General features: G+C 42.0%; 1 protein-coding gene across 5 annotated transcripts; it reads left to right on the top strand.

The window, feature by feature from the left end:
• Positions 1-27,148, top strand: LRP3 (LDL receptor related protein 3). 5 transcript variants are annotated; one of them, XM_075040077.1, is made up of 8 exons: positions 14-476; positions 4,065-4,402; positions 5,675-5,722; positions 11,488-11,626; positions 18,964-19,172; positions 19,454-20,540; positions 21,715-21,847; positions 22,762-27,148. In XM_075040077.1, the coding sequence occupies exons 4-8, from the start codon at positions 11,613-11,615 to the stop codon at positions 23,572-23,574; spliced, it is 2,256 nt and encodes a 751-aa protein (XP_074896178.1). In that variant the 5' UTR covers positions 14-476; positions 4,065-4,402; positions 5,675-5,722; positions 11,488-11,612; the 3' UTR covers positions 23,575-27,148. The 5 variants fall into 5 exon arrangements, with proteins under 5 accessions (XP_074896174.1, XP_074896175.1, XP_074896178.1 ...); XM_075040073.1 differs by lacking the exon at positions 4,065-4,402 and having other exon boundaries at positions 1-476; XM_075040075.1 differs by lacking the exons at positions 14-476; positions 4,065-4,402 and adding an exon at positions 2,165-2,186.
• Positions 27,149-27,261: the final 113 nt, after the last annotated feature.

The raw sequence follows: 27,261 nt of genomic DNA, 5'->3' as shown, positions 1-27,261 counted from the left end.
GCGCTCCCGCCCTGCGCCGCCCGCCGGCTGGCGGCGGCCCCTCAGGTGCGCGCGGCGGGGCGCGGAGCGGGGCGGCGCTCCCCGCGCCCTCCGGCCCGGCCGCCGCAGCTGCACGGCGGGCCTGTCACGTGGGGCGGCGGCGGCGGCGGAGCGGCGGCGCTGCGGTCTGTCCTCTTCCACCTGCCCCGGAGCGGCGAGCGCGGGCCGGCCATGGGGCTGCCGCTGCTGCTGCGGCGGCGGCGGCGGCGGCAGCAGCAGCAGGCGGCCGCGCCACTCCCGGCCCCCCGGCCTGCCGGGGCACCGCGGGCCGGCCGCGCCGCCGGCTCCCGCGGCTCGGCGTAGAGGCGAGGCGGGCGCGGAGCTGCCGTGGTTCCCCCCCGCGCTGAAGGGCAGGCGGCGGCGACCCGCCATGGAGAAGGCAGCGGCCGCGGAGCTCCGGCAGGGCGCGCTGGTGCCGCTCACCGCCATCTGCCTGGGTGAGTGCCGGCCCGCCCGCTCCCCGGCGCGGCGGGGCATGTCCGGGGGGCGGCGGGCACCTGCGGCGAGGCTGCCGGGGCCCCTCGGCCGCTACGGGAAGTTGGCGGGGGTGGGGGAGCGGGACGGGACGACGACGGCGACGCGCCGAGCCGGGTCGGCGGATCCCTCTCCCGCTTTCTGACAGGGCGGGGGGCGGCGCGGCCGCGGGTCCCTCAGGGCGCCCGCCCGGCTCGCCGTGCCCGGCCGCTCCCCGGCGGGGTCTGTGTGTGTGTGTGTGAGGCGGGGGGGGAGGCCGAGCGGAGTTCTGCCCGGTCCCTGCGGAAACCAGCCTTTTGCCCTTGGCTGTGGAACCGCTACGGGAACCCCGCAGAGCGCTTGGGTGGGTGGGTGGGGGGGGGGGAAGTTTAGGCATCGCCGGTGCCTTCCTCGGACTGTTAACTGTTGTGAGGCGCGGTGCGGGCAGCGGTCCCGCGGCCGTTACGAAACGGCCCGCCGTGCCGCCTCGCCTGCCCGGCGCTCGGTCGCGTTGCTCGCCTGCACGTCGCTTCTCTCCGAGGGGCAGGGTGGAAAAAGATTTTTTTTTTTTCTTTTTCCCCTCCCCTGTTTCTCTGCCATATTCTGCTCTCCTCCCTCCCTTCTGCTCGAAGCAATTGCTCTCCGCTCTGCTTCGCAGCAGGTGTTAAGTTATGGCAACGTGATGATGCGTATTACTGGTTTCCAGTCTGTCAGCCCTTTCTGTCAGGGAAGATGTTTTTTTTGCTGGGGAGAAGCCTTGGCGCTTGTGACTAGAACGAGCGAGCGAAAGGCCCCGCGTGTTTAACAGGGGCGCGTAGAAATCGGGAGTTATTAAAGCTGACTGCTCCGTTCCTGCGTGCTGCCCAAAGATTCTGGCGGAGCAGCCTCGTCGGAAGCAGCGTGTGCCACTTCGTGGTGCTAGGGCTGCTCTGAACTCTCCTGACGGTTGTTTGGTAAACTGTTACAGCTTCTCGAACTAGAGTGGGGTAAACCCACAGCTCTTTGCTAATAAAGTGGATTAGAGTTCTTTTTTTAATAATCCCAAATGACAGTTACTATTTGTTATGTAAGTGATCAGAAGTGGGTATCTGTGGCCAGACTGCTCATTCTATTTTTGTAAAAGTGTTTTTTTAACATCAGGGCTTGCCTAGAAAAATGTAGGAAGTTGAAGTTTAAAAGCTGCTCTGGTTACTTCAAATGTATCTATTTTAATTAACGGAAGTGCAATGTAAAAAGCTATCTAAACTACAAAATAGTTTGAACATCCGTTCTAGCTAGTACAACTTTTTTTTGTAGAGACTTGAAGGGATGTCGGAGATGTGCACAGCATGAGGATAACGTCTGCCGCGTTGTTTATTTAAAGTTAGAGAAAGATCCGAGTTTTCGCCGTACCTCTGATTTTTTTTTTTTTTTTGTGGCCCAGTCAGACCTTTGTTAAAGCTTTTGTTATTTGACAGAAATAGCATGGTTATTATTAAAATGACTAGTAAGATAACAAAAGTTTATGTAAACTCCAGAGTTTAAGTGAGAACACTTCTTGTATTTAGCTGTGGGTAATGCCAGGTTAAAAGTTTAGTAGATTTCTGCTTTCTATGACTTCTAGAATTTCACTGTCTGGCTCTTCTTTTCAGCTGGAATGTATTATTCCTATTCCTTGCACAACTGACAGTAGTGGAAGTTGAGAAACATGAGAGGTGGGAAGCTTGTAAGGTATTCTGCTTCAGTGAACCCATAAGAATATGACGCTGCTGCTTTAACTATTTTTGTGTTTTACTTCCTGTTTGTCTGTCCTTTCATCCTTATTTTTGGTTCTTGCTTCTTGCCATTCTTTTCTTTTACTTTTTGTTTTCCTGTATGTGGTGTTTGGTGTCTGTATCAATGCACTGCCACTGACCATTGCTGTATGTGACCTCGTCTGTAAACTGCTGCTCCAAAGACTGGAACTGGGTTTGTTGCAACTGTTCTTTCACGAGGCCATTTTGTTTCTCATTCCTGAGAAATTCTGGAGGACATAGAAAGTTATCAAATAGGAAGTAGTCAAAACAGCGAAGCTGATGTCTCTTCTTCTGGCTGTGGGAAAAGCCTGGTAGCTGTCATTTGGTTCGGAGGTGCCAAGATGTAAATTTCCCTTTTGATCCAAATAACTGCTTTCCCAGCTGAAAACCTCACCCTGAGAATTATTTAGCAATCCAAATGAATGGCACAGTAAGTTTCCTACATGAAGTTCAAGCCAACTGAACCACTTCTGTTTTTTTCTGGCTTTCCCATAACTCTGCCCAACAGTTAAGAAAAAGACCATCTAGAAAACTTTCTGGTATACCCCCAGTCTCTCGCCTATTTTTATTTTGACAAGATTTTGTCTTGGTAAAAGACAAGAAAACTGGCAGGGAATGGCTGTTCTTTCTTTTGGGCCTCTGACACTTTTGAGAGCCGAGTGCTTCAGAAAATACTGGTTTACAGTGTTCTTGTGGTTTGATTTGACGCTCTTGAGACTGAGAGCGAGGAAAACAGATACTGGAAACTGTAAGCTTATTCAGTCGCTAGGCAAAGTACCTGATGTGAAACTTAAACTTTATTTTAAAGTAAAACTGTTCTTCACTGCTGACTTCTCAGTGTGAAAGAGTTTGAAAATGAGAGCAAAGAGCTTGCAACAGCAGCCAATAGATGTTTTGCATTTGCAGAGGTAAAAGAGCATTTTGGGGGGTTGTCTGTCTTGGGTATCTGCCAGGTCTGGCGTGCAAAGTTGCCTATAACTGTCCTTCTGGTAGCAAACTAGGGCTGTCTGCTTAACAGTCCTCAGAAGAAAGTAATGTGGCTCTGAGTCGGCTGATTCCACTCTGTCATGCCCCTTGTCTTCATGCTACTTATTTCCATTTAAAGGGCATAGGGCCCCCTCATCAGCCGTGTGAGGCAACCTCTGCTTGGGAGCTCATCTTCTGTATGGCCATTGGGAAGGTTTGGGTAGGAAGTGGGAAGAAAGATTGTAGAATGGTAGTACAGACCCAGGCATTTCCATACAATGCATCTTCAAACACTTCTTTCAGTTGTGGTGATAACAGTTATGCAGAGTATATTCATGTACTTTCTTTGGAGCAAAACAAAGAATTTTAATTTTCATTAAATTAAATTTGTGACTTAATCACTGGTTAATTTCTTCTCAGTCTTTATGACTATATTACTATGGTTACAGGAATAGCGGCACTTTAATACCGCGTGAGAAAATGTTGTGTCACTGTTATTGCTGTGATCCAAGGTTTGTCACAAACAGACGTGCTGCTCTGTCACAGAGCAAGAGTTAATGGGGCCAAGCTGTTTCCTGGTACAGGATGGTAGTGTTGCTCCTGTGTATGCTTGCTGACCTATCGGAGCAAGCTAGTGCTGTGAAACAAAGGAAATAATTACATGGCACATTGTTATTATCATATAACAAATGTTACTGTACGTTAATTATGTAATAAAATCAGTGCCGTTAAGGTCCTTTGAACATCGTGTTAATGCTTATTGACACAAATCTACGACTCAGACCTGTTCCTTCTCAAGCCACTGCGTTCTCCTTCCCTTGTGCATTACAGAAAGCTCAATCCTGCAACCACTTAGAAGGAGCTAGAAGTCGCTGCCCTTGCCCTTGTGCTGGTACCCAGATGTGCTCTGCGAGGAGTGACACCAGGAGCAGTCGTTCTCTCTGGTTTGCGGGGCCTGGCCTCAGCCTGAGGTCCGTAGCAGCCTGTGCGCCTGCTGAAATCACTCTCTGCATTTAGCTCTTGGAGCTCTGGCTTCAGGAGGGAAAAATTCCAAATTGCGGACATCTAGATGTAAGTCAGGGAAGGACTGCTGTAGGCACCTGGGCTGCTGCAATTTGGTGATAGTTCAGATCCACCACTGACTGAAAACCATGACTGGGCTCAAACTGGTAAGCTAAGGGGTCGTTTTTAGCTTTTCTGTTTCCGCCACTTTAGTGCTAGGTATTTTTTTCCTCCGGTGCTGGTTTAAGATATACCAGAAGGTTGTCAGGGCAAGGGTCATTGGTTTGTGGTGTTTGGATAGTGTTTAAGACAATGGGGCCCCGCACTCGTATATGCTACTCTGAGGCATAAATGGTGTTAGTTGTCAGCAGCTTCCGAAGTGACTGTTGGGAACAGGGACAGTTTCTCTTCCTCTCATCTCCTATTGTTCATTTTTTAATGATTTTTTTTTTTTTTTTTTTTTTTAATAAATGCTTGCCAACAGATCAGCTATAAAAAGATTTAGGACTTAACACATGCAAAATAAAGCCAAAGTGAGTGCTTGGGCTGGGATGTTGTAAATTAAGTTTTGGTAACCTTTTAAACCTTTCCGATTCTTTTAAACATTTGTCATTTTATTAATAGGCTGTCTTTGTAGATTATAGAATACTGCTAAAATGAGAGCAGTTAGTGAAATAAGCTGTAATTGTTAGAGAACTGCCTTATAGAATGTATTGGGAAACTAATATGGAACGACATGTTAATGCTGACCTCTGGAGCAACAATGACACAGGAGAATTTTTTTTGACAATAACTGCTCTTACCAGATCACTCTAATGGTATATGCTGTGAGAGGAGACTTCTGAGAAAGTGAAGAGTATTTGGAGACTAATTTGTAAGGCAGATGTGTGTTGCAAGCACCGCCTCATCCTGTTTTCATTTTACCAGTAGTCCTTTTTGAAAAATTCATTGCCTTTGATTAGTCAAGGTAATCATGTTAGCTTTAGCAGTTTATTTTCAAGGTGACATTTACCTGAGGAACAAACATTGCTTTGTTCAGAGGAGACATATTTAAAGATAATAATTTCATTAGTTATTTTCCAGCATTTAAGCAGGTAAAGTGACTAGCTGTGATGATTAATGTGTCAGTGTAATTGTTCTTCTGACTTCCCCAATTAAAAAAAATCCTACAGAAGACAACTTAGACTAGATTGGCAGTTGTTTCTTTTGGTAGCGTGTTTGACATACTAAACTGACAGTGTGTATTGACTTTTTTATAGCTACAGTGAAGGATAGTAGCTGATTACATGACTTGCCTGTGTAGATAAGCAAAGTTCTTGTTGGAAGACTGTAATGTATTTATATTAACACCCCAGCAAACACCTAGAAATGGTTAACTATTGATTGCCACCCTGTGCCACTGGAACCTGTATCAACATTATTTTTCTGTCTTTACACAGTGAATCTCTTCCTGACTGGGAAAATAGAAAGTGCTGTTACCTCATTAGGTAAGATGTACTTTTCTTATTTGTATTTACTGTTCTTTTGAGTTGTTACAGTTTCCTCCCTATGTGATGAGATCTTTTAACAAAAGAGTGTGACCTTTGTTTGAGAGAGAGTAACAGTGACGTTTTAGGAAGTTCAGGACTTCTAAGTCTTCCTGGGGTTACAGACTCTATCAGTGTCCCTGTGCTAGGAAAAAAATCATAAGCTTGAGGCTAAGGTCATAGTATGTGCTGATATGTTCAGGGGAAAACTCGATGTTTAGGAAATGTGCCTGGGAATATCAAGCCAGGGACAGTGTCCCATTCCCGGAGGGAGCTAAAACAAGAATGTTAAAAATGTCTCGTGAATGTCAAAAGTGGAAATGCAACCAGAATTGCAGCACTTAGTACTGCTATAGAGAGGGAAATTACACTGTGACTTACGGACATTACCGGAACATTGCAGTCAGGGTCCCCTTAGTGATAAGGGCCCTCTTGTGCCTGTAAATCCACAATCACGTTGGTAGGCGTACGTTATGCCCCAAGAGGTTGCAACTAAAATTAAAACAGAGAAACCAAATAAGGGAAACGGGAGGAGAGGAGATGGGAAAACACAAAAATAATTCTAAGGCAATAGATTGATTCATGTGGGAGCTTGAGTGTTCAAGTCAACATTGGGCTTTGAGAGAAGTTTTAAATCAGGAAAAGGTAGTAATTTTACAATTAGGTAACTTCCTTAAATTTAGCTTAGGGGAAGTGTTGATGAACCATATAGGATGTGTTGTTTGCAACACAGTATTTCCATTCTTTCATTGGAAAAAAATCCAGAATGTCATCTATGTCCTAGTCTGTTCTGCCTGGATGGTTCTTTGGCTTTTGATGGAGTTTGCCATCCGTTGGCTGTATGGTATGTGAGTTTACAAAGTGTAACTTGAGTAATTATACAGTCGCTGGCCTAGATTGGTGATACTGCCTTGGCCTGAAATATATAGTGCTTCATATAGTTGGGTCTGCTGCTTTCTAATGCTGTTCTTTTGCTAGAAACAGAGAGTTGTAACATTTGGCTTTTATTCTTTCAAGTATGCTGAAAACCTCAGAGTACTGTAGCCTTCATGTTTTCTTGTCTTGATACAGTTTTGAGCTACTTTGTCTCATGACAGCATAACTGGAGCAGGGGAGAAAAATGATCATAAAAGGTCATTGCAATAGTGTGATCCATGTGTAGCTTCTCTTACCAGTGCGTTGGAGGGTAACAGGTTAGGATAGTGCAGTCATAAGGCAGATGACCCTGCCAGGAATCGTCTCACAGGAGATGTTTCTTAGGAGTCCTGATGAAAGTTGGGAGGAATGCTTGCTGTCCTAAACACCTCCTGACAAAGCAGATTATTACAGCATTGATCTCTACAATAAGGTACAGTGTAGTTCCTTTTCAGAAAGCTGGTAATAGCAGAAATAATGAGTTCCGGAGAACGCAGGTCGAGCCACCATCTCGGCTGTATTCATACAATGACTTTAAGCCGGAAAAGCTGCTGCTGCTGACAGGGAGCAGTCCTCCCTGAGTCGCCTTTCCCCAGGCTCACAGTGAGCCAGTTCAGCCTGTTGATCCAGCGGGGTGTGAGCTCGGATTTTGTCAGATCAGCAAGTTGAACCCTTGGGCTGTGCCTTTGCTGCTTCTGATATCGGGGCAGAATCAGCCTGCTGGAGACTGGATAAAATGAAGGGGAGACTTAAGTTCTGTTCTCTCTACCAGCATAAAGGATCTGCATTAAGCAACATGTGCAAGCCCTCCTTGAGGGAGCATTTGGAGAACTCGGGGAGAGTTTCCTGCTGACCATCAGATAGCTACTGAGGAAGCGTATACTGCCAAGCGTTGGGTTTTGAGAGGAGGTTCTTTGGGGCAGGTGCAAACCATCCCGTATCCCAGAGCAGATGGTTGGGATGTGTCCCTTGGGACTGGGGCAGACCCTGGGGCATCGCAGAAGAGCGTGAAACTGCAGGATTTATTTTCTGCTGGGATTGTCTGAAAATTTATTCCTGCACAGTTTAGTGCCCCCAGCACTGTCCTCTGGTGGAGCTCGACGTCTGTTCTGTTATAGTTGCTTTTGCAAAAATGGGAGTAATATTATTCATGTAAAGTTTTGGAAACATTCTTGCAAGTATTTGTGGCATATTTAACTGGCAGGGGGAATCTAGTGCTGTTTACAGTAGATGAAATCAATTTGATTATCATGGAAAGAGCCTCATTAAGATTTATGCCTGCTTGAGAGAAACTCCCTGAACTTAAACCTTTTCTGGCATTTGTTTAAAGTTTTTTTTTAATCTATGAAAGATTAATTATTGTCTGTCTTCAGAGTTTTTTTTTAAAAAGTACCATCTCAGTCAGATTTTTGGTGGGTTGGTTTGCTAATCCAGGAATTGGTATTCTCTTACGTTTCTTCAGTAATTATAAATGTGGAAAACGTCAGCTGTTTGGGGCTTTTAGCAAATTGGGTTTTCACTTCTGGGTTTGTGCAGAAAGGCTGCAGAAATAGAGTTATAGAACAGTTGCTGAAAAAATATTGTCACTGCTCTTGTGTGTTGTTGCTGATCATAAGGCCTTCAGAATCCAGGACTGTACCTTTCTATTTAGAGACTTCCTTTTCCTTTAGATGTTTTGGCAATTTGAAAAGGCTTTTGTTTATTTTCCTTAAGGAATCACGCTGTCATGCTGAAGCCCAACCAAATAACACAATACTTATGCATGTATGTGATTCTGCATACTTCATGGCCGGGAGCTGAGGAGGGAAGTGGGGCCCCTTTATTGACACAGAAACCCCAACAGTACAAAATTGTGCCCTTGTGTGGTTTTTCCATTTTGTTGCCAGCACTGAAGGCTTTGTTTAGCACAGATTTTTCTTTCAAAATTTATGTAGGTGAAAGAACAGCTGCTGAAAGCAGTGCTCGTGTACTTCACCTTGTCTGCCCCACAGCAGTCGGTGCACAAGGAGTAAAGAGGCAGAGGACTGGTTAGGAAGGAGATCTATTGATACGTTGCAAATACCATAGTAATGAGCATTGGTGGGAACTGAAGGGCATTGAAAGCATAAGGCAGTTAAGTGAGGTTTGGGTAAACACAATAGTAGTTTTGGGGGGGTGGATGGGTGTGTGTCCCCAGTTTGCTCCAACAGGTTGAGGGGACTGTGGACATATCCTGAAAATAATGTAATTATGTTTTGGCAATATGAATTCAGACTAGTGGTCCATTCAAACCAAGAGCCTTTGTAAGAGCAAAACAGTTGTCCTTTTGATTTTGAGTAGGGCAAATCTGAAATGCTTGCTGTGTCTCAGAGGGGTAAAGCCATGGGAGAATATTGAGCAACAATGACCATTGCCAGATGAACTGCCCAAAATGGCATATAATGTCAGTGTAGCCCTTACCTTGCTCATGTCCTTAGATTTTTCACAACTACAATTCTTCTGATAAAATGGAAAATCTTTTCCTTTTGTCTGTTCTTCTTTCCATGTCCCATGTTTGGAGCAGATGTTCAGTGTTAATAAAAAGAATTTCTAACTGAGAGCCTGAATTGTCATGTTACATCAGATCCGCTGCTTACAAATTATGAAACTTTACATTACTGGAAAAGAAAAAATGCTAGCGATGTTACTTCAAAAAAGCTGGCATACTTCAAATAACTATTGCTCAGGATCTTTGTAAATACTTCCTAAAACTGTGAAACAAATATTTGGGAGAATAAAAGCTCTGCTTAACTGCACTGGTGAATGCGTGAGTGGAAATGCTCATGCGAAGTCACCAGCGTGCCAGTGGGACTTCCTCAGAGTGGAAACTAAAATAAGCTTTGTGTAATTATGATTCTGTTCTCTGTTCTAATGCATATACTATGAATAAGGGATATTAATCCAGAACAGTATTTGGTACAAGGGGAACAGAAATATTTGCAGAGCTGTTGGTGGAAGCCTCTGGATAGTGCTGTCAGGTGCATTTGCTCTTCCTGCTTTGTGCATTCTGTTTCCTTCCTGTTGAGAAGTTTTAGTAATCTTGCAGTTGCGAAATGCAGTCTTTCCAGCTTCTTTTATGTGGTTGCTAGCTCTAGGTCCTCTTACGCTGTTATGATACGTTGATGTAGTGACAACTGTGTGGAGGAGCACATTTAAAGACCTAAACAAACTGAGAACTAGAATTGAAAAGTTCTGTGGGTCTTAAGTTTGCTTTTATAATTCTGTAGTTGCATCTGCATCTCAGTATTTTGCCAGCATCTAGCACGGAGCCTCTCTGGTTTTAGAAACGTGATAACAAAAATGTTCTTGTTTTTCTTAAGTGCTTTACTGCAAAATATTTGTTTGGAAAATAGGTGTTTTCATGTATTTATGTATTCTGTGTGCTTTTGTGGCCTTTGAAACTAGTAGGAATTACATGCATATGTTTCAGTTGAATGCCCTGCTTGGAGAGTAAAAATAATGACTTTTTATATGTTTTGCCTCAGGTAAGTTACCTTGTGCTTTTTATATTCCTGTGGCTCTCACTTCAAAAGCGCTTACTGTGAATGAACGGAATAGTGCCAGGCACAGATTTACTAGTGGGGGGATACTGCAGCCTGGCCCCAGCCCCAGCCAGGAGCTCTGTGGGCAGCCCTGCCACCTGACTTGATTGCAGCCAGGCATCTTTGCCGGCACTTCTTCACCCCATCCCTCCAGTGCAGCTAAATCTGATCCTGACTGTGAATTGAAAATGATGCATTTATGTGGCTGAATTTCAAGCAATACTATAAATCTGTGATTTATGATGCAGTATATTTGGACGTGTATGCATATGAGGAAACTTGAGGTATAGGTGACCTTTTTTTTCCTTGCCACCTTTTTAAGCTATGAGAAAGTAAGCTTCTGTCAAAAATTGGAATATTCAGCTGCAGTCTACAAGTCATGCTCTAGATAGTAATTTGTTTTAAAAATAGTTTTAAAAATATTTTTGGAGAATGTTCAGAATAGCTACTGCATGACACAGAATTTCCCCTCTTGTAGTCTGCTGAGAGTACATTTTCCCATCAGAACAGCTTTCCCACTTGTCCTTGGAATATTTCACTTTCATTTTTGAAGTGCTTAATTACAAATTATAAGTATGTGATGTAGCCTTAATTGGCCCGCTGTTTTCCATAGGAAGATCTGAAAGTGCTTTGAAAATACTGAGCTTTATTTAGTCCTATTTGCTCCTTTCCCTGTCTGGAAAATTTGTCTTATCAATGGGAGTTCAGAAGGAATTTAGAGTACTTAGTAATGTTCGGTGAAAATATTTGACATTGGAGTCCATTTTGGTGTCTTTTTTGTTGGGGATTTTTTTTAACCGGTACAAACTCTTCAGGTCTGACATATGGTTAGGAGAATAAACAACACGTCCAGGAAACATGTTACAATAAAATGAGCTTCCAGGTACTTTACACTGAATATAGATGTTCTTCAGTCACTGGGTGACATACGTAGACTTTGGGAAACTGGTAAGAAGGCCTTCTGTATTATATACTCTTGGCAGATCCATGCAGTAATATTGATTGTAGCCTTTGGTGGATTCATACAAGGTTATTGATTGATGCTGCATTGAAATGCAGGTTATGCTTACCTACATTTAGAGCGGGTGTCTTAATTAAAAACCGAGGCAGGGAATAAAGCAGTAAGAGGATAGAACTGTTGACTCTCATTTGTCTGCAATCCCTAGAAATTGATGAAAGCTCTTGTAGCTAATGTGAATGGTTGATTAGGCAAAGCATTAACAATAATATTTTTTTCCCCCTTATTAACAGGTGCTTGCAGTGGAGAGCTGGAACAGCACACAGAGAGACGAGGAGTCATCTATAGTCCTTCTTGGCCGTTGAACTATCCTCCAGCTGTAAACTGCAGCTGGTACATTCAAGGAGATCGTGGAGACATGATAACCATTAGGTATGGTTTGATAGTCCGTGGAGATAAAGGATTGCTTTGCTGAAATGAAACAAAATGCGAGTTCTTATCTGATATACTAGTATGAGGCTGTTTGTCAGAGCTACTGAATGGTTGAAGGAAGCTGAAGTTGATTACACTGGAGCGTGATTGCAGGTTGGGCACCTCTCATTTTAGAAATGTTCCACTGTGTCTTGTTTCTGCAGGCTACTTCTGACATCCATTATTTATTATAAGTGCAACTCACTTGTAGTCTTTTAATACATTTATCTTCACAATACCTGTGTGAGATTTCATCTACCTCTGATAGATGAGGAGGTGGGAAACAGTGATACGTTTACTCACATTAAATAGTCCCCCTTCTCTTCATTGCTTATAAATAGGAATAGGTGAAGGCTATAAAACCTGGAACAGCCTCAGTGGGATACGTAAAATTCTTAGAGCAAAAATGATTTTTTCTGTAATGTCTTGAAATGGTGCTATGTTTAATTGACAGTTGAAGGTAATCATTGCTTATTGTTACTTGTTAACCAGAAGACACATGCTTTTCCGACAGAATTAAATAATAGTTAGTATTTGTGGCACAATTTCCGCTCATTCTATAAAAATACTATTTGGAAAAGACTAGAACATATTACAAATGGTTTGTTAAGAATGTTTAGGCTATAATATCAGCATACTGCAATGCTTAATTTCTCTGGGCTAATTGTAGTATCCTTCTCAAACCAACAATTTCTTATTTAAAAAAAGAAAGAAAAAGCAAACGTAGGAAAGGGATTTTTGTTTGGTTTTTAGTACTGTTGTATTTGACACCATCTGCTCATTCTTTGCTCAGCTGCTTAAAAGGACTGCAAACCTCTTCAACTGCAGATGCTCAGCAATTAAAAACAAATCTGCCACAGATGGAATAATAGGAGGGCTCCACCATCCATAGTTCAAAATAGGAGCTACTCATCAAAAGTAAGGAAGTAGATACCTGCCAGCATTTGAGATCCATAAATAGAAACATGCTTTTAAACCCCATTAAATTGTATTGGACTTGGGGAATTTGTTTCAAAGCAGAGATTGTTGGAAACTCTGAGGAAGCATACAAATGAGACACAGGACTTGGCTCTGGAGACTAGTGTTGCAATTCATGCTATGAAAACGTCTCAGAGCTCCCAGTTAGAATTAGGATTCTCTTCTGCAAGTACGAGTGGAACAGAGGCTAAAGAAATAAAGGAAAATAAGATAAGGAGAGTGGTAATAATGTGTGTATACAGTTTAGATGTGTGCATAGCAATATGATTTGAAAGATTTCTTCTCAATGGGTTTTTTATCACTGCCATATCCTGCCCTCCTATGCACATGCAAACAATGGGAGCTATGTGTTTACATCCTAAAGAGTAGTGTTGTGGTGCTACATTTCTGACTATAAATGTACTTGGAATGACTCACTCCAGTGAATGAAATGCAGAATGTTACAGCATTGGAGGATTTCTTTGGAAGGTTGTAGCCCTTGTAATGCCAAGGACGTAAAAGAAGCAGCTGACTTGCCTAGGCTAGCATGATGTAAGCAAACTGGGAAAGAGGGTTCAAATACAAACCTTTTTTCCTCTTCAGTATGCTTCTTGTCCTAATAGTGTGCTGATAAGGGCATAAAAGAGTAGCTTTTTAAAATTTCCTAGGAAAATCAAACATAGTTTTGGTGATAACATCTGGATTTTGAAAGGTTTAAAAAAACCCCACCTCCTTTGTGTTATCTTACACTGACTGCATTTCCTTTGATCTTGAATTCTCATTGACAGTAAGACAGCAATGTTATATAAGTATCATATTTGAGATACAGCAGGAGTCATTAAGGGATAAAATTGCAATTGGAAGTAGTTTTGATTTCTAAACCATTTGCAGTCAGTGGTCATTTTTTATAAACCTATTATTCAGCAGCTTTCAATAGAACAGTGCCCAGATCTACATGTGGATGTAAGGTGCTGGCTCCTGTGGGCATCTCCTTTAGAAGCTTTGTCTTAATATCTACCTTTCGTGTGTGTATTGATTTTCTTCATATCCTCACATTTCCATGCTTATTGTTTTGCTTTATAGTTTACTTTTTAGAAATCCTTGGGGGAGACTTCACAAGAACAGGAAATATATGTTCTTTGTGCTTACACCTCTCTGTTAATTATGCATGTTTCAATACTTTCTTCCAAGTTTATGTGTCTGATGGAATGGTGCTGTTGAGACCTCAGAAAAAGTGTGTAGCTACTGCTTTCCAGGACTGTGTTGTGTCACTTTAGATTCAGGTAATCGGGCTGCTAGTTACTGTTTGGAAACTACTTGGTTTTTCCTCCCATTTTCTCTGGTTTTATGCCTGTTTTCACGAAGGGCCACATAAAAATCCTGTAAGATCAGATAAAGATGTCATATTTAGTGAAGGATGGTACAAAGGCAGTTATAAGTTTTATGTGTGTGTGTTTCCTCATATCTGAGAAAAGATCAAAATAATTTTCGTTTAGCAGTTGCTGTTACCTGATGGTTGTAATTAACCTGATGTGGGCAGAGTATAAATGAATTGGGTTTTATTAGAGGAATTTATGGGACGGAGAGTAAAATGTTCTCCGTGTTTAGAATTCAAGATAAAAGCATTGAAAAGTGATCTACTTAGTGATCCACTCAAGCTGTCTCATTAATTGGGGGGGGAAGGGGGGGAATCACATTCTTTGGCTTTCACTTCAGTGATTCATGTCCTTGGCTTTGAAAAAAGAAATTTTCAGATACCATTTGAGTTTCAATTTCTGAGCAAAACTGAGGCCCATTCATGTAAAGGCTTGCTGGTCTGTAATTTTATGAAGAATTAAAGGGACTGCTTCATTGTCTATTTACCAAACTCACCATGTTTCAGAACTTGACATTAATTGGAAAAAACCCCATAATAGCCATTTATTTCATTCAGTTGCACATGCTCAACTTTTGAAAACACAGCCCCTGTGTCTCTTGCCTTAGGTTACACAGTTAGCTGGTGCTTGGGAGCTGGGAGTAGAATAGAGCTTTCCTGACTTCAAGGTCCTTGTGCTTCAGTGGTTAAGCAGAAGTTTTTAATGAGCCAATTAAGTCATCAGTTGTTCACAGTCTGTGCTTGCTGTGAGAGGTTGGCAAATAGAAGTAACTTTTCTTGCTTAATTGGCTGGTCTGTTTTATTTTGGGACTGTGCTCTACTGATCTACCCATAATATTTATTCTCCAATTTTTTAATGGATTTAGAGGGCCAAATTGGACATTTTAAAAAATTTATTTACTAATTACTTTCAGATTTTACAACTGCTGAGCCTCCAACAGTTTACCCTTTTTTGTTCATTTTCCTCATCATCCCATGTTTGTCCTTTTTCCAGTTATTAAGAATGCTTCCCCCCCCCCCCCCCCTTAACCTGTAGTTCCTTGTGCTTAAATTACTGAGAGGGTTGTAGGGAATTCCCTACATTATTTATAGAAGTACTTTTTTTTTCTAGCTGCTACTGCTCCTTTCAGTGCAGATGGCAAAAGGCTTAGCTCTGCTAAGCATTAGTTTTTCAGGTAGCACATTTATTTTTCATATTTTCAGAGTGTAAATGAGTATTTACGATAAGCTGATTTAATGAAGTTCTTGCCAGCAACATAAAAATACTTGACAGTTAATAGGAAAATACCATTGTAGGCTACTGTTGCTTCACTTGAGTAATTTTACAGGCAAGATCTGATACATGGCCCATTCTGTAATTTTCTGTAAGCTCCTGGAGTCCTGCTCAGTGTTGGAGGTAGCCTTATTTCAGTATCATACCACTGAAAGAAAAATCAGATGTTTTCTGCAGAATTCTGCAGAAACAGATTTAGTGCTGCATTTGTCAGTTTCATTGGGTTGTTCTGATCCTCAGAGTTTGAATGCTTCCAGTGTTTAACAAACTATCCTTGTACTTTTGTATATAATGAAGGGATTTTTTTAAAAGGAATTAGCTGTGGAAGAGGCATTCCAAAAGCAAAGTAACTGGAGTTAGTGCTTTTGAATAGCATCTTTCAGAAGAAACCAAACCTGCAAAATTTGGTCTGATAATTTTGATCTTTTACACCAGTCTCCTCGTCTATTCCTGTATTGTGTAGAAGATCACAGGTAACAGTAAGAACAGCCTAAGGGACAGGCATTTTAAAGGATGTTCTGTTTGTCAGTGATGGGTTCTGTACTTTGCTAATATTGCAGTTCTAAGTGCTCAAAATACCAGTGTTTGACTCCTACAATATTGTGCCTGAGTGCTCCTCTTCTCCCTGCCCTCTGAACTAGGGCTGTGTGCTCTGGAAAAAAAGCCTGGGGGAAAGCCAGGTTCTCCTTCCCTTTGTCATCGAGTGCTGAGATGCCGGAGCAGGGGAGTGTTGCCTATAAGTGAAGCTTGTGGGTGAAAGGGGATGTTTGCATCCACCCCAAGGAGCAGCTGCAGTGTGGTGGGGAAGGCTGTAGGTGAGGGGTGCAAGGAGTGGAGTTTAGTGCCAGTGTGCACTGCAGCTTGCGTGGTAGGATGGACCTCTGGGTCCACATCTCACTCCTTCAGACTCGTGCTTTGCTGGAGAAGCTTAGTGACTGAACTGACCCTTCTTTTGCTTTTCCTCCCAAGCTCTGTGTTTCCCTGCCCAAGATGTTTAAAAATACTCAGTACTGACTGGTGCTGCATGAGATATGGGTGACATTATCCATTAGTACTCTCAGTTTCAGTACCACTTGATTCTGTTTCTTGTTTTAATCACAGAAAATAACCTGGGTTTTGGATACAAAGGGCCTGAGCCCTCCCTCAAGAACCGTAACTACAGACTTCATTCAATACTCTTCCAAAGACTAAGATGTTTGTACAGTCCTACAAGCAGTAGGAGCACAAGACTTTGTCCCTTATTTCCACTGCATTCCCTCGGTCATTCAACCATTGGGCTAATCCTTTTGACAGAAAAATTTGCATTCCAGTTTGAGAAAGTTGAATGGAATAAGTAAATGTCCCCGCACTCTATTTTGTGGGTAGCAGGATTAAATTATTCTTCAGGAGACTGTAACAACAGCAGCGCTAGATCTAATTACAGATGATGAAAGAAGTGGAGTAGCAGAGGTTGAATGCACCGTTCAGGACTCTAGGTAAAATAAATCAGTCAGCTATTTAATGTCAGATTAGCATGGCAGAAACTTCTTACACAAAGCCTTGTTGTTCCAAATGCGTTATAAAGTGAAAACCAATTTTATATATTTATACGTGCACAGATATGTATGCACGTTGTTTCATATTTCTTTACAAAGGAGTGGTTTTTGTGGTGAGGTTGGTTGCTGGCTCATTCAAATATGTCATATTTTTGGTCTTGTTTGTATTGCAAGCAGAAGTTTTTCTGATCACCCCCCCGCCCTTTCCAGTTCTGAGTTTCTGTTTCTTGATTCAGTGACTGTTCCCTGTTCTTAAAAATTTTTGTTGTTGGGCAGATAGATACTCAAAAAGTCTTTATGACAAGAAAACCTTACAAACCATCTTCCAAGCAGATGACAGAAACCCTTGTTGATGTCTGGTGCCAAAATGTGTTACAGACAGCAAAACCAATGTGGTAGCTCAGTAGTGCTGTCTCACATCTCTTGCAACAGACTTGACGTGGGTGCCCATAGTTTTCACTGATGCCTTGTATAATTTCTTTTCACGCAGTAGTGCCTGTTCGTGCACTTTCTTGGTCATTAAAAGTTTTTTGCAGAACACCTGGGACAGATACTCTTTAGTTTACTCTTGCATGGCTGAATACTTAAACCTCTTCATTTTGACTGCACAGTTGTCTAAAGCTTCTTTGCAAAATATGCTGGTTTCAGAAGCTTGATGAGATCTCTTATAGCAAAGAATTAGGTGCTGTGGGAATATTTCTTCCCAGTTAGGAAGTCGCATAAAGCATGGTGGAAGAAAGAGAGAAGAGAGGAAGGACATATTTCTGGGTGGATTGTCCTTGCCTGCACATACGTTGTTGGACATCTCTGAATTTCCATTTTAACTTAACACTTTCAGTGCTCTCTTTGCATTCTCTTGCTGATAATTTTCTTCTGGAGAGTTATTAAGCTGATATGTTTGGTAGAACCTACAGGTGTGTGTAGGGTGGGTCTCCTGCTTAAATGAAGTGGCTAGTTTGTTGTTGCTGCTCTTTCCCTTTCACCTTCAAATGGCAAGATCTGGCAGGCATTGACAGCCTTTTGTGAGTATGTAGTGATATGAGAAAATTATCTTTCCATTTATCTTTTTCAAAGAATTAATCTTTTATGTTTATGAAAAGTCCTTTGTGGAAGGAGGTCTGTATTTCATAGCAGCTTTTCAGCCTGAAACTTCTGTCTAGGTATTTGCATGGAGTACGCACAAACTTCTACCAAGTTAATTTTGTGTAGCTGAGTTACATGAAAGAAGACCAAAATTAGTTTCTAAGTGTCCTGAACAATGTGCCCTTTCCTAATGAGAGTGCTTCGCTGTGCAATGCTATTGTCACTGCAGATTACTAAATGCAAATGTAATCTGTTTCATCAGACTGAACAGATAACCCTGTATGGTTCCTGAGCTACAGGTTAGGGAGTGTTATCTAGTTGTGTTCAGTGTTATGCAGACAATTGGGGCACGTCTTTGCACTAGGTAAGCTACTATTGAATAATGACTGGGCTTGGGTCAGCGGAAGGGCTGGAGGTTTTGCTGTAAAAGGTTACAGACTTGGTTGCTCTGTGTTTGCATTCCCAGAAAGGAATATTTTAGTCTTTGAATTAAAAAAGAATAGTGTTAGACTTTAGGTCCCATTTCCACCCCTTGCAGTCCTCTTCTCTTCTTGCTCTCTCCCTGCCTATCCATATCTTGAGGAGTTGATTTTTGTCTCTTGTATTTATCCCTTTAGGGTTCTTTTAACTGCTCCCTATTGTTCTTTTTCCAAGACAGTAGCCTTCTCTCTCATCCCATAGTTTAATAGCTTTTAAGGTTGGAAAAGACTGCTGAAATTAATCTACCTTCTGTATAATATATTCTGCAATTTTGTTTTTACTCATATCTGTATTTTAGGAAGCAGTTTTCTTTAAGGACTCTGAGTAAAAGAGGAATCATCCTTTCAGCTTTTGGAGCTACTTGGTATGCTGTTTATGCCTGTGGGATGGGTGCTTTTCCAAATTGGGGGAATTTGAGTGCTCTGTTTATATGTACTCAAGGTACCGTAGGTGTTTCATTATCGTGAATGTGATCTCTTTATGTCAGCGCTGCTTGGTGCAGAATGTCAACTATTGCAGTCTGTTTTTTCGCTGTTTGGCTTTGTTCCAGATATATGCCCTCTTTGTAACTTGTGTTTTCTTTTGTTACTAACAGTTTTAAGAACTTTGATTTGGAAGACTCTCAGAAGTGTGCAGTAGACTGGTTGATGATTGGCCCCTCTTCCAAGAGGGAGGAGTACAAAGTGTGTGGATCATCCATACCTCCATCTTTCATCTCTGCAAGGGACCATGTTTGGATATTTTTTCACTCAGACGCATCAAGCTCAGGACAAGCTCAGGGATTTCGCCTTTCTTATATTAGAGGTAAAACCTTACAATTTTCTTGGCTTCACTTACACTCTCTCTGGCAAAACTTGAAGATGATAGTATTTTTTGTCGACAGGAGTCTTGGGCCAGTCTTGATGACTAAGGTGCTAGCTTGGTAACACTGATATTATTTCCGCTTGGCTTTTTAACAGTATTCCTGAAGTGTACTGGCCTGACCGATTGCCTTGTGACATGCAGGGTAGTAGACATTAAAAAGTGACATCAGATGGTTCCAAAAGTTTTGATACTGACTTTTTTCTCCTTGCCCTCTTTCACAGGAAAGATAGGTCAGGCTGTATGCCAGTCAGATGAATTCCACTGTGCAAATGGAAAGTGTATTCCCAGTACTTGGAAGTGTAATTCCATGGATGAGTGTGGTGATAACTCGGATGAGAGAAACTGCACTGTCCCTCCAACAGAGCCTCTGTCCAGCATCTGTCCCTCAGGAATGTTCCAGTGCAGTGCAGCCCACTCCACCAAGTGCTTGATGAACGAGCTGAGATGTAATTCAGTTAAGGACTGCAGTGATGGTTCGGATGAAGATAATTGTCCTGATCTTTCCTGTGGCAAAAGGCTGGGTAATTTTTATGGATCTTTTGCTTCTCCAGACTTATTCCGTGCTGATCACAGCAGATCAGACCTTCGCTGCACATGGTATGTGGACACACAAGATAATCGACATGTTCTGTTGCAGCTTGATTTGCAGTTAGGCTACAATGACTATGTAAAGGTGTATGATGGCATTGGAGAGAGAGGTGATAAATTAATGCAAACGTTTTCGTACCACAACAACAGGCATTCGGTGAGCGTGGAGTCGTCAAAGGGCCAGCTCACTGTCTCATATCATGCTCGATCCAAGAGCACTGGCCATGGGTTCAATGCGACCTATCAGGTGAAAGGCTATTGCCTTCCTTGGGAACACCCTTGTGGAAGCGATGAGGAGTGTTTCACAGATAAGCAGCATTGTGATGGCTGGTGGCACTGTCCAAATGGCAAGGATGAGGAGAACTGTCCTGCTTGCCAGAAGAATGAATACCCATGTGAAGGAAACAGTGGGCTTTGTTACTCAATACTTGATCGCTGCAATAACCAAAAGAACTGCCCAGATGGCTCGGATGAAAAAAACTGCTTTACTTGCCAGCCAGGAAACTTCCATTGTGGTACAAATCTGTGCATCTTTGAGACTTGGCGCTGCGACGGCCAAGAAGACTGCCAGGATGGAAGTGATGAACACAACTGCCTGGTGATTGTTCCCAGGAAGGTCATCACAGCTGCTCTGATTGGGAGTCTTGTGTGTGGCTTGCTGCTGGTGATAGCGCTAGGTTGTGCATTTAAATTATATTCTCTGAGGACCAGGGAATACAGGTAAGCATCTTGCTTTTATGATGCTTTAATAGCTGTGGTGTTTTTTTCCTTTTTGTTTAAAGAAAAAAAGTCAATTGTTAACCAGAGAATTGGCAAAACACTGTGAAATCAATCCAAGGAATTGATGACAATTAAATAGCAGTAACTGCATTAGGCTTAGAGAAGAGTATTTAAGATTTTCGGAAGTAGTGAGGGGAATGTCAGCTCTTCTGTGGTCTGTGAGAAATATACATTTATTGTGCAGCCTGGCAGAACCTGTATCTAACTTAAAACTGTTTTGAGCAGTTTCCCCTCCCACCGCCTCCTCCTGCAACAAGCCCCTTGCACTGCCAAAAACTAAATGCTGAACTGTTACAGTGAAGTCTTTGCCGAATCTGAACTGAGTAACTCTCCCCCTGCCCTCCCCAAATACTGTATTTCTCAATTCTACTAAAAGCAATGTCTTGTAGTGGTGGGGCCTGTTCTGAGCAGTTTTTTACCTCCACTGGTGTGACCTCTGCCCCTTTACCCTCATCCTATATGCCTTGCTATATGGATAGCGTGTGTGTGTGTGTTTCTGTGTCTGTGTTTGTGCAAGTGTGGTTCTGCCCTTTGGGAGAGAGTGGTAAGGGACTTTGTGAAGCCCATCTCTTGTCCTATGCACCAGCTCCATGCTGTGCTGCTGACACCGTTCGTGTTTTCAGCACAGTGTGCTTTACATTCTCTCCAGATCAAATCTGCATGATTAAGGAGCTGGAGACCAGCCACCGTGCTATGTTGGGAACCTTGGTGCCTCAGTTCTGGCAGGACAGCCAAAGCTCTCTGCAGCTGCAAGCTGCCCCTGTTGTGTGATTGTTTCTAGTTCTTAATGTTGTCTTTTCCAAAAATAACCTTTAGGCCCTTGCTGAACAAGTTACCACTGTTACTGGCATAAGCTGGCCTATTGAAAAAACTCCAGTTGCCACAGAATCCAACCTGGGACTGCACCAAAGAGTTTGCTGATTTGATTCACTGATGCTTATACCCTGTACTCTTGTTCCTTTTGTTTATTTTAGCATCCTGAGCCTAGATTAAGGTTTGTGGTTTTGATGGTAGCGTGAAGCCCTCTGGAGTGCTTTTATACATTAATGTGAGGAAGGCAGGACAAACTGACTGTTAACTCTTTTCCATGTTTTTCCTCTGGTTCTGTTTCCAGAGCATTTGAGACCCAGATGACACGACTCGAGGCAGAGTTTGTGCGGCGGGAAGCTCCACCTTCCTATGGGCAGCTGATTGCACAAGGACTTATCCCCCCAGTTGAAGATTTCCCTGTGTACAATGCGTCACAAGTATGGAGATATGAGGGCCAGTGAACCTATCAGCAGCCAAACTACTATAAATTAGATAGAATAAATCTGGATATGTATTCTTTCAGTAGCTGTCCTAATTACATGGAAGTTGTATAAAAATGTGTGTGTTTTACTTGGAGCTGAAGAACCACAGTTATGCATCTTGGTGCTGTGGGTAGTTTTGAACACATTACGTGTATTTGGTAGCAAACAGCAGTGGGATAAGCACATGCTGTTTTGCTGTACATCAAGATAGAATGCACAGAGACAAAGATCAGAAAGTAAATAGAAAAAAGGCTTTTCAAGCTGAAACTGTAAATGTGCCTGAAGCGATAAGAAAGTAAGGTCTCTAGCAGTATTTCTGGGAAATTCTGGGATTATTTTTCATTTACAAATACATTACACTGAGAAGCCATTAAGTCATTCTTCTATTTCATTGCTGAGTTGTCAAAACTCTCCTGTGCCCTGTCAAAAGTATCCAACTGTGATACAGTTCCTAGTGTGATAAAGCACTTGTAGTTTGTTACTTGAGTGGAAAAGTAGTTTGCCTTGGCCTTTCTTCTCTGCTGTTGTCATCAGAATTTGAGGATCCTCTGCTATTGCTGATGACAGAGGACTCAGTGGTCTGCAGACTGGTTCTTCAGTGGTGGTGTGATCGCATGAGCGGAGCATCTTCCTGGGCAGATGAGCAGAGCTTAAACTCATAAAGGAAACACTCTAAGAAAGAGTCTTTTGGTACACACAGAGCTGTCTTTAGTATTCCTAAATAGTTCATTAGAAAATACACATTTAACAAGGAAGTGTAGGGGTCAAGTCTGAGAATTCTGGTAAGGTGGAGATAGTGGAAAGAACAGGGTTTGGGAGAAGTCTTCTGACTATGTGTGAAATCATAGTTTGTTATGTCTGTGTTACAGGCTTCTGTGCTGCAGAACATTCGAACAGCCATGAGGAGACAGATGAGACGACACTCATCAAGACGTAGCTCATCTCGGAGGCGCTTGGGCAGGCTCTGGAACAGACTCTTCCACAGACCTCGGGTGAGAGGACAGATCCCGCTCCTGACGCCTGCCCGCACTTCACAGACTACACTGGGTGATGGAATCATCAACCATGCTGATGGGACTATTCGGAGTCCTCCACCTTCCCCTGAAGGACCTAGTTTAGAGGCAAATGCCCGTAGCCAAGCCAGGGGCCTACAGGAAGCTGGATGTAGCAGCTTGCAGCCAGAGACTGAAATCACAGAGCCATCGCCTTCAAATGTCTTACCGAATACTTGCACAGCAGCACATGCAGAGCCTGAGGCTGGACACACTGATAAATCTTTAGGTGCTGAGACCTCTGGCAGTGGGCTTAAGCAGTCCAGTAAAGTGGATTCAGGAAAGGCTTTTAGAGATCCTTTATCTGAAAGTGTTACAGAAACGATCCATGGAGGGTCAGCATCCAGGAGGACTGTCCCAGAGGACAGTAGTTTAAGTAGAAGTCATCCGCTGAGTGAAGAGCCATGTATGTTACCCTTGAAAAAGTGGGAGTCTGCTTATCCAGACAGCCCTATGCATGTTCATATCCAAGTGGATGGACAAAACCGATGTTGCCCTAACTCATACCGGGAGGAGCCTTTGGGTATTCATGCAGCTTGTTGCCATTCTGTGGAAGTGCCAATGTCAGAGTCCTCTACTCCCCTCTCTGAAATCAATACCAGTGATGATGAATCTTTACTTGTTTGCTAATAAAAGTTTTTGTTTTGGCCCTGTAAATTTTGTAACTTCATTGTTTATATCACAGTGCACTTTGATAGGTGGTATGTCTGTGCTCTCAACTTTGTCTTTTAAAACCAGTGTGCTTTAATCCCACGGGGAGTGCAGTACAAGACTAAATGGGACAAATTTTTGTCTTTGTTGCTATTCCTGAAACTCCAGTGGGGCAGAAGTAGGCCAGTATGTGATGTCAGGGGCTAGGAGAGCAAGAATGTGTCACTGCAGTTTGGAGGCATCTCCATCCTCTGGTATTTCTTCTGTGCATTTATTCACTGCATTCAGGGAATTAGTGTTTCTTGGCTTTTCAAGTGGTCTTACTGAAACTAGAGAGCGCTCTGTTGGAACCTGGGGCAGGCACCAGTCATTGTAACTATGAGTACTAAACTAGAAATAATGTCTTTTTAGACATCATAATTTAATTAAAACTTAATAATTTTAATTACAAATACTTAGAAGGTATTTCCTTTGTAAGGTAAATCCTTTGTAGCTTCTTCTTTATAGAAATTGCTCACTTCCTTTGCTCCTTTCAGAAATGTTTTGATGGCCATATGTACCTTGAAGTATCCACTAAAACCAAAGTTTCTGTATAGAATACCCAGAATGATACCAGGTGTCTTAATCTGCTACAGTTTTGTAATAAGAGATTAACAGTGTTCAGTATAAGCGGAATGCATTGAACCCTGGTTGCAGCAATATTTCTTTTTTGTGTTGTCATATGTTACATTCTTTTCATAGTGATGTTGTGAAGGTTGAAGAATTGTTTACTTTCTCCCTACCCTCTTTTTCCCCTCCTCCCTTCTCTTTTCAGGGACTTTTATGATTATACCAATTTGGGTGTGCCCTGAAGGACACTGAGGCTTCACAGCTCCCATTGGCTGCGGTAGGAAGCACTGAGCACTTGGAAACTGTCAGAATCGGACTTCTATTTTATTTTTAAATAAAATCTGCTTCACAGGTTTGCTTTTAAATCCACTACGTAGGTGCAGATGTATAAATCAGGGTTTTTTTAGTTTTTATTTTTAGAGGATGCTATTTTGTTTGCTTTTTTCTTTTAAGAACTGAAATAGATCAGTGCCATTTCCAAAGCTGACACTGTGTGGATTGTACAATGCTTAAAAGTAAACTGGTGCCTTTTTGGTTTTTAGAGTGTAATTAAAAGCAAGCAAGTTATTTACCTGGAAGGGTGACATTGCTTAAGCAGGAGTGAGTTGGTGCAGAATGACAGAATACTACTGTGTGATAGCTCGACCCTGTTGCAATGGTTGGGGTATTGGCCAGGCTCCCCCATGCTCTAATGAGCTCTGCTTCAATTCCCCCATGACGCAGTGACAAACTAAGGTGCTTTACATAGGAATTAAGAAGGAAGTTGCTGCTGCTGCTCTGTAAATGCCTGAGTGCTCTGAAGCCTGTTCATTGCTGTAGGAATTCAAGTTGCCCAAAGTTATTAATTGAACTTGTAGAGTTGAGGTGGACTTTGGCATCTGTGGACCTGGGCTCTGCTGTCCACAGGATGCTCCTGGCCGTAAAGGCAAACAGGCTTTCGCAGTGAATGGTTAAGTTTACATCAAAGTGTCAAAGATGTTTTACCTTTAAATGGGCTATATCTTGCCCTGGATCTTTTACTAGGACTCCCTTTGGGAGTGCCTTAAAAAGAACAAGGAATAGGACTTTTGCTTTTTTTTTTCTCTGCAGTTGCAAGTTGGTTTCATACTGTGCATTCCAGAGGCAGAAGATTCAAACTCCTTAAGGGCATTAATAGCAGGAAGGGCTTGTGGCAAAATGCGTAACGAGTAAGAGTTGTAGTTACATAAAATAAATACTGCTTGCTCATCTTTTTTTTTTTTCAAGTGCTTTTGTGATCAGAATTCAATTTGTCAAAGGAAATGCAGTTTTGAAAGAGATTTTGCTTTCATAGCATTTGTAAACATTTTAGGTACATTCCACCTTTGCAAGGCCATGTACTGTAGTCATTACACTGCCAGGGTTGTTTGCATCTAAGACTACAGGTTTTGGTGTCCTTCTTTTTGTCTAAAGGTAATTTTAAATACATAGAGTTGTATGTGTAAAGTAGTTAATTATAATTGGGAGGAAGATTATATTTCAAGGTTAATATTGTGTAGGTATGAAGGACCTTAGAAATAAGTGTATGCTTAATTCTGTTACAGAAATGTATTTCTATAATAAAATAATGTTGATCATACTATGTCTTAAACTATCGCCACTGTAAGGCTGTTAAGATACGTACTTCAGAATACTGCTATATTTTGGGAACAACCCTGAACAGCTAACACTGTATTTTATTTTAAGTTATGTAACTTCACATAATTTCTTACATATACATATTTTGTGTACCGATCCATTTGGTAAGTTGGTGGAAATTTCATTGAGAAGGTTTTATTTTTAGAAACTTAAAAAAATCCATGTTAATGAAAATTTGATGCTTGAAGGGTGCAGAAATGTTCACAGCTCTTACTACTGGAATTTATAGCCTTGCATTGTGCTCTTTGTAAGCACCTAATTTTTGTATTCTGCAACACAGTATCCTCTCCCAGCTCCCCTAGCTCATTCCTTGGAGGGAAGAGTCACAAATTTAGTGTTAGTTTTGCAGAAGAAATCTCTGTGTCTGCACTGTGAGCACAAACAAGTGCATTGCAGTGTCCTGGAATGTCAATACCTGAAGGAACCACGAAGTCTGCCTTAGTGTATGTCTGCCCTTCCTCCAGCTCTTGTAAGCATTAAACAGTGAATCAGCCATCCTCAAAGATGTTGTTCTGTTTTATGTAAGCTGCCTCCTTGTATTCAGAAATTCTGAAAATGAAAAAAAAAAGTGTAAAACTGCTACTATGCCAGACGTGAACAGGAAGATCTCATTACATTTCTTTGCTCAGTGGAAAATAGCACACTTTAATGACTATACAACCTAAAGTTAATCTGCTAATAAACTTGTTAATTTTTAAATTTTATTTTAATAACACTTTTCTGCACTCTTTAAAGATTTTTGTCAGGAGAAAGTATTTAGGATAGTTGGGTGGGTTTTTTTGTTTGTGTTTGGTTTTTTTTTTCCCCCCAGATACAAAACTCCCCTGTTCAAGCAGCCAAAAAACCCCTCCCTAAAAAAATCTCTGAATAGAAAATACCACCTACACTGGTTTAAGAAGAACAGAAGCTCATCAGCAGCATTAAGGGAAAAGTGACCCCCTTATGTTTTCTCTTACTGCTATTAAAACATGGGAAATGTTTCTGTTTGAAATTCTGGCACCTTCTAGCTTGTGTATGACTCTGTAACATCCCTTAAATGTACTCGTTTTCTGTTCTCTGCTCTTTTAATTTTTTTTTTTATTTTTATTTACATGTTGTATATATTCATTTAGATATAACATTTTACCTTAACGTATGTACAGGTATATGGTTCAGGTATGGCATCATGGTTGCTAGTGTCTGCTGGTTCCTGGACAATGATACTAAGCAAGTAAGATGCTGGGCATCATCGTACTTTGCTTTTGCTTTGGATTTCTTCATTTTTAATAAAATTTCATGTGCCCAGAGACTGTGGGTTTCTGACTCTCACTCTAACACCAAAGACTGAGGGTGCCTAAATTGTACTTCCACAGCCTTGGTTTGGTTTGGTTTTGGTTTGTGGGTGGGTTTTATTATCTGCTC

Source organism: Buteo buteo, chromosome 11 (assembly GCF_964188355.1).
Source record: "Buteo buteo chromosome 11, bButBut1.hap1.1, whole genome shotgun sequence".
Classification (NCBI taxonomy): Eukaryota; Metazoa; Chordata; class Aves; order Accipitriformes; family Accipitridae; genus Buteo; species Buteo buteo.
The sequence above is the reverse complement of the archived record's forward strand: the minus strand, read 5'-3'. Positions and strand labels throughout refer to the sequence as shown.